Source organism: Diabrotica undecimpunctata, chromosome 7 (genome assembly GCF_040954645.1).
Source record: "Diabrotica undecimpunctata isolate CICGRU chromosome 7, icDiaUnde3, whole genome shotgun sequence".
Taxonomy (NCBI): Eukaryota; Metazoa; Arthropoda; class Insecta; order Coleoptera; family Chrysomelidae; genus Diabrotica; species Diabrotica undecimpunctata.
Genome location: NC_092809.1, coordinates 99,046,970 through 99,060,133, shown reverse-complemented (window position 1 = coordinate 99,060,133; position 13,164 = coordinate 99,046,970). Strand labels below are relative to the sequence as shown.

Below are 13,164 nucleotides of genomic sequence, written 5' to 3'. Positions count from 1 at the left end.
TTACAAGATCAGACCTTAGTCTAGAGCTCAGAGTTCGAATGATCAGATGTTACGTTTTCTCTGTTTTGCTGTATGGCTGTGAAAGTTGGACAATGGACTCTGAAACAGAAAAAAAAATAGATGCCCTTGAAATGTATATATACAGACGGATGCTGAGAATTTCATGGATACAAAAAGTTACCAATGGTGAGATACTTCGGCACATAAGTAAATAAAAAGAATTACTTAGCATAATTAAAGAGAGAAAAATGCAATACTTGGGAGACTCATGTGTTGAGAGGTGAAAGATATAAATGACTCCAAATCATATTGAAAGGTAAAGTTCAGGGCAAGAGATCAGTTGGAACTTTCGTGCAGCAGTTTCCAAAGCTACAATTGCCATTTGGATCGCCAACCTTCGAAAGGAGACGGCGCAATAAGAAGAAGAAGATGTAGAGTATACACAAAACATATTTGAGGTCGCTATGTAGAAAGGTATAAGAAGCCAAACGACCCCTTTATCTACAATCTACAAGGACTCAAAGCCTCCACAACAGGATCACGTTAATTTGGTCCGGTCAAATTCCTGGAATGTAACTAATTATTCAAAAAACAATCTTCCATAGATTTAAAAATATCGCAATAAAAACTTACCACAACCCTTTCTGGAGAGCATAGCTCGATAGAATTATTTGACATGATACTAGATATCATGCTTGTGCTCATTTCAGTTACTTCGTCAGAAGGACTCGTCACGTCGTTGTCTTTAACGTTATTTAAGTTATCTCTGTGCCTGCCCTGGATAAGTTTAACGCATCTCAGAAGTAGTTCTCTTTCACGGTCGGAGTATTCCGTATTTGTATCATTGTTCGCTAAAACAAATAGAAAGATACATCAAAATGCTTGTTAAAAGATCATTTTCGACCTATTCCTACCTATAGCATTTATATTATTATTCTTAGCGACCATATTACATGCTTCTTTTTCATTCTTAGTGTATTCTAACCGGTACTTATTATAATTTAGTGTTCTATCCAATCCCAGACGTTCTCGTAAAAGCAAAGTATGCCTAACTCTCTCTACTTCCTCCAAACGTGTCAATTTTTCTAGTTCCCACTGATGATCAAATATTAAAGAATCTCCTCTTGGTCTCCAACCATGAAGATTCTCTTCACCTCGTACATAGGTGGTGCTGGTATCCAGTACACGTCGTTGACGTCTTTGTACACCTAAAAATATACAAAAGTTTTAATATATTCTGGAATTCTGATTTAATTTTATTATTAGTTTTTTATGTTATATGTTTTATATACACTGTTGGAATTCGAATAAATGTAGATATATAATATTTAGCATGAGATTAACTAAATGTTTTCAAGTGCGGCAGAAAAAAGCATATTTTATATCGGTAACCGTGTTACAGTACGCTATTTATAAAAAAAAATGTTTTTCAGGTTATTTTAAAAACTATATTTTGAATTATGATATTTATAGTAGGACTTATACCCATCATGTGGTCGGGAAAATTTACACGAGAGTGGGCTATTAGTGGGTAGAAAGAATAGAGAGAGAGTTTATATCATTGACCGACTCAATTGAAGTATACTGATTATTTATTCATCTTCCGTTTCGGGTAAAATAATATCTTTATATTTTAATCTATGTTTTGGATGAATTTTGAATGATTAACATCTCATGGCTCTTCTGTAATATTTTTTTCATTAAAACTAATTATTTTGCCATCAAAACTATTTAAATAGGTACCGATTCTACTCTAAAAAATTTTACATCTATCTACAGTGGACGCCAAATCTGAAGAACTAGTGCGCAAACCGGATTTCGTTTACTTAAGTCGACACGCCCACTTATACTTTAAACCTTATTCTGGCTTACTGTCAGTAGTGTAACTACTTGTTAGTAACGATTGTACATGTACAGATGTAATTGTTTGTTTTTTGTGCCTGTATTTGCAAAGTAATTGGTGATTTGGATAATGTCTGCAACTGAAAAATAAAAACTGTAGATCCGTGATATCAGGAAAAAATCGTGAAATAATATTTAATGTATTTAAATATTTTGATAAAACAAAAAAGAAGGGGTTACTTTAGAAGATATCAAACGCGAAACTTCACAAGCAACAAATAATAAAAATATTATGTAGTTTATTTATACCGAAACGTTGTTTTCAATATTATTTTTATATTGAATATGTTTACATTAAGTTTTTTTACACTTTTCTATCTATATAAAAACCAGCTTACTAAAAAATGTACAAAAAGATAACAATTTTGTGAAATAAGAATAAGAAATTCTTGGTATCTTTTATTCCAATAATCATGCGTAAAAATCCTGTTAGAAATGTTATTTAGATGTAATTCCTACGTTAGTTTTTTAAAATGATATTACTTTTAAATAAATGCAAATTTTTTTTCGGTGTTTACAGTATTTGGAAATTGTATGAAAAGCTTGACTTGGTGTCAAAGAGACAGAAAAAGTTCTAATAAAAGCAAATATATAAAAAAATATAAAGTGGTTTTGTATTTTTTTACAGGTATTTCTTATAATACCGTTAAAAGAATTTCTTCTTCTTCTTCCTACTTTGCCTGTTTTACTTCGGTTTTTAGCCTCAATTGACGTTGTCTGACCATCTTTTCCTCGGTCGTCCCAATGATCTTCCATTTGGCGATTTGTCTCTTGCTATTCGTACTATTCTATTTTCTGTCATTCTTTCGATGTGTTGATTCCATTCCAGTTTTCTTCTTTTGGTCCACGCGTTTATTTCCTCTATACCACATCTCGCTCGTATTTCCTCATTTCTTACTCTGTCTCTTAGAGTTTGGTTTGGTATTTTTCGTAAGACTTTCATTTCTGATGTTTCCAGTAGTCTTTGTGTTTTCGCCGTATCTGCTCTTGTTTCCGCTGTGTACGTCATTATCGGTCTTATTGTTGATTTATATATCCTGGTTTTCGTTTCCGTTGTGAGGTATTTGTTTCTCCAGATTGTGTTGTTGAGACATCCTGCTGCTCTGTTTGCCATGTTCACTTGTTTTTGTACTTCTTCTTCCACTTTTCCGTAGCTTGACAGTTTTATTCCCAAGTATTCAGTTTCCATCACTTGTTCTATTATTTTGTTATTTACGACTAGTTTACATCGTCTCGGTTCCGCTGATATCACTATCGCTTTAGTTTTCTCTGTTGAGATCTCCATGTTGTCTATAAGCGCCGTATCTTCGAATTCTTTAATTAATCTTTGTAGGTCATCTTCGTTTTCGGCTGTTATTATGGCGTCGTCAGCGTAGCATATTATCCTTATTTCCTTTTCTCCCATTCTATATCCTCTTCTTTTTTTAACTTTCTTTATGATTTCATCCATAATCAGATTAAATATTAATGGGCTCAGCGAATCTCCTTGTCTAATGCCAGATTCATTTTTGATACGTTGCGATAGTTTTCCTTTACATCTTACCATAGCTATATTATCTTTAAAAGAATTTTCAAGGAGAGTAAAGAGCCAATGGAGTCTAACAATAGCCAATTGCACCCTAGTATGCTTCAACTTAGCCGGTCAACCATATATATTTTCTGTCTCACACTTTACCCTACCAATAAAAATACATCTCGCACATGCCTTTTTTGTTTTTAATTATTATTCTATAAAAAAATTTAACTTCTTTTAAATATACTTTTTCGAAATTAACAAAAATTCAGTTTTCAAACCGCCTAGCCAGATTGTAAGCCCCATCAAATTATCTGGGATATTTCTTTTCTATTTTCTTACATGAAAATTTCAAAATGCACCAAAAACATTTATTTTAGGAAGCGATTCCAACTCAAGAATTTAAATGTAAAATTTACGTTTGAAAAAAAAAATTAAATACAAATTTTGTACTTTGAGAATGATTTTCAAAGTGGAAATCGAAACGTCAATATACAAAAATATTTTAAACTTAATTTGTGGCTTAATTTTCTAAAAATGGTAAATTTATTAAGATGTCCAAGAAAATAGCTTCAGATCAAATCTACATATAAAGCAAAATTTATAGACTTAAATCTATCAAATATACTTTAAGAAATATATACCGGTAGCACCAGAAGATTCACAAAATGTTTTGAAACTATTTTCCTGTGACTTCAGTCTATGAAACTATCGAAATAACTAAACTTTCATAAAATATACGGTGTCTATCTCAAAAGTATTCTACCTTCGTTTATAACTTCGCAATACTCTATTCTACGTCATTCCACTCTCGGTATATCCTTTGAAGGTATTCCCATTCGGCTTAACAATAGGTTAGAACTATTTTTTATCAAACTGTAGGTCTAACAAACTTGTTAGAACTACAGTTAACAAAATTGTTAGAACTTGCACGTAAAATTCTTTGTTGATTGTTTGATCCTTTGGAGTGCGTTCATCGTGCACAACACCTTCATATTAAAAAAAATCAACATGGACGCTCTGATGGAAGCTTTTATTGCGAAGATTGTTGTTTAGTTATCACGATCATAGCCGTAAACATGCGATTGATAATGATATTTCTAAGCATATTTTCACTATATATATATATATATATATATATATATATATATATATATATATATATATATATATATATATATATATATATATATATATATATATATATATATATATACACGTATATATAGGGTGAGTTTTTAGTGAGACATCGGTCGATAATTCCATTGTAATACAAGATATTCAAAAAAACTTTTTAAGAAAAAATGTAAGCAATAATACTCTCGATACTTGGAAAATATGTGTAATTCTACAGTGTTATTAATAACTACGTGGTAGAGCAAACATACAGTTTTTTTTTAAATGGGACACCCTATATATTTTTTTATGTTTATATTCCTCTTATGAATATTGTTCGTATAACATTAGGCTTCGCATTACTATACAGAGTATTTAACAAGTTATGACCATTTTTATTTCGAAATCCCTATCCGAACTTTGTATTTACCTTGTTTAAGCTTTGCGCTTCTTCAAGGGTGGTATTTAATTGGTGGGAGTTGTGAGCTGCCGTCCTCCGAGACAGGGTGTGACCGCTGTAAGGCAGGAGTTTCAGCAGAGTTATTTCCGCCTTGTTGGAGCCGTGTGGACCAAGCCCGCTACTAAGTACAAGTTCCATGGGAAAACGGTTCCTTTCAGATTGTTGGCCTTTTGTTTGTTTGGGTAAAACGCGTGGAGGTTAGTTGTGGCTAGTTCCTCACCTAGGTACAGGTATCGTTGTGCAATGAGATTGGGAAACCACAGAAAACCAATCTCCCCCTGTCCTTGTGATTTGAATTCGACTCTTAAGGAGTTTGTGTGGTGCGCACTGTTTATTATTTGGTGTTGTGATTAGGTGTTTATGAATGTGGAATGTTAGTATAGTTATTGGTTGTGTGTTGTTGGCTTTTTCTATATGTTTATGAATGTGAGCTTGGTGGAGGTAAAGTGTATATGTCGATAAATGGTAAGTGTGTGTATGAATTATGTGTGTGTGTTTTGGTATGTGTATATCGGTGTGCATGTAGGTGTAGTGTTGTGTGTTTATGTACGGAAATGGGCGAAGGTTTGGTTTATTTGGTTTTTGGGTTGTGCGTTGCGGTGTGGACACCTTGGTGAGAAGGCGGGATGGGGACCATTACAGTTCAGGCATCTGGGGACAGATATCGTGGGGCATGCAGTAGACCTGTGCTCTAGTCCACAGAATGGACAAGTGAATGATTTTTTGGAGCATTCGTTGCTGAGATGTCTGCTTTTGCAACATTTCGAACAGTATTTCAGTCGAACCTGAGCGGAATTGCTAGATCTTGGAATCTCACAATTCAGCCGTTCTCCCTCGATCTTGATACCGTTCAATAGTGCGTCGGCGAATTTGGATTCAGAGTTCGTGAATACTCTGATATATGAGGTGGGTTGGTTAGTGCAGCGGGCAATAATGCGAACTATTTTGGTGTAAGGAAATCCGATTTCGGATAAGTTATCCTCGATGGTTTTCAGGGAAAGGTTTTTTCCGACTCCGGCTATGACTAAGTGAAAGGTTTGTGGATCATTTGGAGCGGGATGCGGATTATGGGTTTTGCTCGATCTGTGTGCTGATAATAAGATGGTGTCATCTCGAGTGATTTTTCAGAGTTTTGCCGTGATGTCGTGGATGTCTACGAGTTTGATAGTTCACACGGAGGCTGGATGCAAGTAAGCAATTTCTCGAACTTTCTCCTAATACCCAGATCATATCTGTTAACTCTTATACAGAAAAAATCATTTTTAACAATAAAGACAAGCCACACAGACCGATTAAAAAGATAATAACATGAAAACTGTCATTTTCAAAGCCTACCGTTTACGGTTTAATAATTTGAAATCTGTCATTTTTTCGAAGCCTACTATTTTACCTTTGTAACTGACACAAATGGCCTTTTACTTATTAATAACTGCGCATCACAATCGGCAGTTAGGTATGTTTTATTAAAAATTCCTGGCTTAGAATACTGTTGATATAACAATATTGTGTATAACAAACTAAAAATTGTGACATCAATTGTATATAGTTTTGCTTTCTGTTATGTGTGAGTTTATTTATTGAATAAAAATAATCTTGTTATATTATTATACAAAACATATTATTATCTTGTAGGAATTTTAGGAATCTTGTATTTTATTACGGTTAATATTTTTTATTAGTTACTTATTGAATAAAAATAATTTTTTTATACTATCACTCAATACTCAATACTTATTTCTACTTACTAAAATTGAATATATTTCCGAAATTTGAAGAAAACTAAATCTCGAAAAGTAATGAGTTTAGGTATAGGGAATGCTTTATAAAAATGAAAGAGTATCATAAATACAATATTTATAAAAAATAAAATATAGGGTGATCCATTTAAAAAAATTGAGAAAATAGTAATTTTGTTTTGTAGTTCACCCTGTATAAAAATTTTTGTCAATGATTTCAATTAAACTTAATTTAAAGACTACAATATATTGTTTACTTTATTATATAAAATAAATAATTTATTACTGCTTTATATACATGATGTTGATTTCATAGGGATTTCGAAATAAAAATGGTCATAACTTGTTAAATACTCTGTATAGTAATGCAAAACCCAATACTATAAGAATAAAAATTTTAAAAAGAATACAAATTTGAAAAATATATAGGGTGTCCCATTTAAAAAATTGTATGTTTGCTATACCACGTAGTTATTAATCACCCTGTAGAATTCCACATATTTTCCAAGTGTGGAGAATATCATTGCCCACATTTCTTCTAAATAAGGTTTTTGGATATTCTATACCATAATGGAATTATCGACCGATGTCGCACTAAAAACTCACCCTGTATATAATATTGTATATATTTCTTAAAAATATAGGTAATAAAATAGGTATGTTTCAAAATACTACTACCTACAACTATCTCTAAGCATAACATTTCACAATGCTACTATTGGAAAAGCTACAGGGGAGAGAGCCAGGCATAAAAGAGGGTTCATAAAACTTGGAAGAGAACAGCAGTCAGGCGAGGAACAGGATACTAAAGGGAATCTACCTGGACTACCTGCTTCGCTAGCGCGACGTAACAGCAACTCGTAGACTCCGGATAACCTATTAGCTTCGGTATTACGGTAACTCCCGGAGAATAGATGTTTTAAAGATCTAGGTCCGGTTCTAGCGTCTCGTCCGTAAATCACCATGCTTAGGTCTTTTGTTATAATAGCTGGACGCCCACAATTTTCTAACTGTAATCAAACAAATCTTCATTAAACAAAGGCCAAACAATCGTTTTAATATGAACTTTGCAATTTTGCATAGACAACAAAAAAGAAAAATATTTAATTTACTCGAAATACTAGAAATCAATGGTTTTAAAAATAAATTTAATTCTCAATGAACAAACATATTAGGTCTGCCTTATTAAGCTCAATCGGATTTTATTACATAAATTATATATTATTGTTTGCATATCTAGAAAGTTAGTTAAAAAATTTCTATTTTTAGTAAGATGGTGTACAGTGAAACATGCCACATTGATTTTTAATTATTAAACTATCAGTGATAATGTTAAAAAGTTTATTTAATAATACATTAATTTACCTCTAAGTAAGCTGATATCGTCATAAATATTTGCTCTCCTTGCGAGGTTACTCTATTTAGTAATGGAGAATTGTGTAAGGAACTATCCCAAGCAGCTTCGAATCTAAACATTACTCTGTCGTCTCCAGGTATTTCTAGGTATTCACCTGGGAAAAGACCTAATGACAGCACCGAATTATCATTATCTTCATCTTCCTCCGATTCTGGTGTATTTCTTATTCTACCGACCACCAATTCACGCACGTCTCGCCATTTGATCTCCGCTGCCGGATCGTGCACGATGGTTATTCTGATTCGTCGTTGAATTCCCTAAAAAAGATATACATGTTGAACTAACAAAACCTCGTAAAATAATGTGGTTAAGATTGAGTTATAGTTATCCTTATGCAACATTGGTAGATTAGAATACGCATTTTATAGTCTGTTTGTCACAAAAGGATTTCACCAATTTAGTGCTTGTTTTAAGTTTTTAGGAGGGCCAAGCTTCAACAATAACATCGAGCATAGCCCATAGCTTCTAAAAATACAAGGTGAATAAACAATGTTAACTCACTCTACATTATTTTAACAACCATAGCAGTCACTCTTATTATTCACACGTTCCCAATTATTCTAATGTCATCTATCCCTACTATTTTATGGGAATAAGCCACAATTAAAGTTTAAAATAAGTTTATTGATTTCAATTTCTAATAACAAACGGACATTATACAAAATTAACAAAGGATTCAACAAAGCCTTTGGAAAACTGAATATATAGATCTTTATTCAAGTTTAAAAATTATTTAACAAATTATCAAAGAAGTTTAATTACATCTCATTATAGTAAGACCCCTCATTTTAATGGAGTACTGAAAGTTCATAAAACGAATATACCTCTTAGACTAATTTGTAGTACCATGAATTCTCCTTGTAGTAAATTGTCAAGATTTTTATTAAATACTATACAACCACTTGCAAATAAAAATAACACATTTATAAAAAATACACATTTTTTAAATAAATTATCGAATATTGAATTTAATTCAAATAATATTTTAGTAAGTTTTGACATAAATAGTTTATTTAAAAATGTGCCATTAGATAAGACTTTGAATATAATCAAGATAAAATTCGAGAGTGATGATACATTGGCAACTAGAACAATACTAAATATATCAGCTATAATGAAATTATTGACATATGGAACTGATAATACCTATTTTCAACTAAATAATGAATTCTATAAACAAAATTTTGGTCTAGCAATGGGCTCTAGTTTATCTTCCTTATTAGCCGATATATTTATGAAAGATTTTGAAACAAATATTATTTCTAAACAAAATTTAAAACCCACATTATGGTGAAGATATGTAGATCATGTATTCTCAATATGGCCTCATGAATCAGAGTTGTTGGACACATTCCTAAATTATATAAACGATAAAGAAGAGACAATAACATTTACCATGGAAAAGGAATGTAATAACACACTACCTTTCCTGGATGTTTTAATATCTAAGAACGATACTGGATATGAGACTCAGGTGTACAGAAAACCAACACATACCAACAAATATCTAAATTACAAATCAAAATCACAATATCAATATTAAAAGAGGAATCATTAAATCCTTATACGATTGAACCACAATTACTTGTTTTAACGAAAATTCGTTCTTAGAGGAAAAACATTTGTTAACATCTGTTTTATTAAAAAATGATTATCATTTATCGTTTATCAATAGGGAATTTTCAACAATCGACCGAATAGAACAGAACAACTTAGAATATGATCCTACAGCATACACAAGGAATAATACGAGGAAAATAACAATACCATACATAAATGAGAAAAACTTAAAAAGATAGGAAATAAATTTATGATTTCAACAGCATTCAAAACAACAAACACATTAATATCTTTTTTTATCTAAAACTAAACCTAACAATGAACAAGAAAGAACAAAGAATTGTATTTATAAAATACCTTGTGAATGCGATCAGTTTTATTGAGGTGAAACATCAAGGCCATTAAATGTTAGAATAAGTCAACATCAATCTTATATTAAAAATAGAGAACTATTGATATATCTCAAATATGTAAACACGGATGGGACAATGAACATAGGGTTCAATGGAACGATGCAAGTATAGTACTAAAAGAAACAGATGGTAAAAAAATAAAAACCAAAGAAGCGGCTCTAATTATGCTAAATGAGACCAATTGTATCGCAAATTACTCGGCAGAATGCAGTAGGATCTGGTTACCCATATAAAAAGAAGAAGTTGATAAAAGGAAAATATCATTATTAGTAAGTCAATAACATAACGAGGATACATCATTTATGTTTTTTAAATAACATACATATAAAATCGGAATTTGTGTTTATTGAGAGTGAACTAAATGTAAGACCAAGTACTTACCATGTCGATATAGTATTATGAGGTTTTTTTCCTCATAATTTACTACGCAATCACTAACAGGAGAATTTTACTGTCATCATGGCATGTGGTTGTCTTTTTAAAGACGAATCACATGCTCTGATTTTTTCTGACGGATATTCTAAAGTTAAAGTTGATTTCATGTAATCGAATGAACTATCTTACAATAAAGTAGTCCCAGGAACGCAACTCAGCAATATTGGCAATATCATTTTAATGTCGTCTATTTTAAAATGTATAATATATGTCTGAATTGTTAATATAAATGAGTTAGATAAAAGTAAATTATTAAAAGAATTTTTCAACAAGTAACAAAAAAAAACAAAATTTGTTTAATTTATTAATGTTTATATTTTGAGAACGATTTCCGAAGTGGAAATTGAAACGTCAATAAATTTATTTTAAACTTTAATTGTGGCTTATTCCCATTAAAATAGTAATTATTTTAAGATGCCACAAGAAAATAGCTGCAGAACAATATTAAAAAACATACCTGGTGCAATAAGAACAATCCTCTACATGGGAAGTCATCGCTATGCTCTACCACCACAGGAACGTATTCTCCACTCGGTGCCAACTCACAAATTTCAAACCACACTAACACATCAGCCTTGGCATGAATGTGTGCAGTGCAAGGAGATGGCAAAGCACCGAATTTAGTTGATCTGACAGGTTGAGAGATGGGAATCGAAAGTGGCAGCATTCTTCTTGGAGGTTGGCGAACGCTACCTTCTAGTTTGGCATCTTTGTGCAATGGATGCTGTTGATAATGGCCGAATACTTCAAAAACTATTGGTTGGCTTTTTATATAGTCGACAAAAGATTTTGTAGCTGTGACAGTAATCTAAAATATAAAAATGAAGAATTTAAAATAAGAATTTACTACAAAAAATCTTGTTTGTTTTTGCAAAATTAAATATAAATTGCTCACATTTTGAACGTGGTAAAAGCCAAGAGGTGTTCCTTTTCCAGTATTTTTGACAGGTTCTGTTGAAAAAGCCTCATCGTGGCGGTGAAGGAAGCTGTAAAAATGGGAATATTTCATGTTTTATTCATATTTATTATGTGTCAGATACAAAATACATAATTACTAATGATTTAAACAAGCTGTGTAGAAAAACTGGAGTAAAAACTAATCATGCCAATCAAAGTAATTATTTGAGTTTTACAATTTCGACAAACAAACAAAAAACATTTTCAAATAAAAAATGAATGCTCATGTTAAAATTACTTTGTGACGTTTCAATTTCTTTAAATTTAAAACCTTTAACGAAACTGTACTTTTACGTTAACCCCATGTGTAGAGGTTATTTTTATGGCTCTGAGTATAAATATGCAGTACTTAAGTTTCCTTTTTCAAAATTTATTTAGTTTTGGCTATAATTAAAGTAAAGTGGTAAGATATTCTCATGGGAACCAATACTATGGATATAACCGTATATGCTCACCAAAAACTAATTAGCTTTGGCCAGCAGTTATAAAAGAAAGAGCAAAACCCAATTCCAGTCAGTTTTTTAAGTCTCCTAGCAAGATGCATTACGACGTTAATATTTCCGTTGTATAAATTTCAGTGGTAAAACCTTCATTTTATGGGTCAATCTCTCGTTAATTTATTCAATAAATAAAAAGGTTCCTTTTATCTTTTAATAGGGTCCTTTTCTGGAGCCGATAACGGGGCTGTTCAATCTGCTCTGTTAAGGGCAATATATTTTGGGGTTTTCTTGGCCTAACCAGAAAAGGAATTCCGACCAGGACGCACCTGTTTCTTTGATTTGAGCAGCTGTGATTATAGTAGATAATATAGTATTATATAGATTATAACAAAGTAATAAAAATACTCTGTTACGCAGACGACGCATATTGATAGCCCAAGATGAAGATATGACAATCTCATCTCAGAAAACTAAAACAATAGTAGTCAGCAAAGAACCAACCAGATGTAAAATAGAAATTGATGGCATGCATATTAAACAAGTAATGGAAATAAAATACCTGGGAATTACACTGTCTAGCTATGGAGACCTAAACAAAGAAGTGAGAGATCAAGTACAAAAAGCAAATAGACTGGCAGGATGCCTTAATAACACTATATGGAGAAATAGACACATTAACACTGAGATGAAATCAAGAATTTATAAAGCCAGTGTAAGACCAATGACATATGCCTCCGAAACAAGACCCGACACAGCCACAACGCAAAGGCTACTGGAAACGGCAGAGATGAGAGTATTGAGAAGAATTACAGGAAATACGCTAAGGGATCGAAAGAGAAGCGTAGACATTAGAAGAAAATGTAACGTACAGTGTATAACTGAATGGACACAAAATAGAAAAAAGAATGGAATCACCACATAAGCAGAATGGAAGATGCCCGTGTCGTCAAAATAGCAAGAGATAAGTCACCAATCGGCAGAAGAAGTATCGGACGACCACGCAAAAGATGGAGTGACAACCTTCCATAGAGATATTAATCCGCCAATGAACAAGCACAATTGCTTATAAAGAGAAAGAAGAAGAAGATGTTTAGTTCGGAACTTTTATTGAAAGAATTACATATAGTTTCATTATTAATTATACATGTTTTTTTGAGTTATCTTTATTCATTTATAAAGAAAAGGAATGACGAACATTTTTGTGTTTAATGTAAT

At 32.0% G+C, this 13,164-nt stretch overlaps 1 protein-coding gene across 7 annotated transcripts in view; it reads right to left on the bottom strand.

Annotated features, from left to right (window-relative positions):
* Positions 1–13,164, bottom strand: part of unc-104 (kinesin family member unc-104) — a 231,104-nt gene that overhangs the window by 28,161 nt on the left and 189,779 nt on the right. For 5 of the 7 annotated variants that reach the window (XM_072537853.1, XM_072537847.1, XM_072537850.1 and 2 more), the window contains 6 exons: positions 11,448–11,538; positions 11,010–11,360; positions 8,093–8,401; positions 7,548–7,737; positions 915–1,208; positions 634–851 (listed from right to left, as the gene is read on the bottom strand). In XM_072537853.1, coding sequence (XP_072393954.1) covers positions 634–851; positions 915–1,208; positions 7,548–7,737; positions 8,093–8,401; positions 11,010–11,360; positions 11,448–11,538 — 1,453 coding nt within the window. The remainder of the gene's footprint in view (positions 1–633; positions 852–914; positions 1,209–7,547; positions 7,738–8,092; positions 8,402–11,009; positions 11,361–11,447; positions 11,539–13,164) is intronic. The other 2 variants (XM_072537849.1, XM_072537852.1) reach the window with 1 other exon arrangement.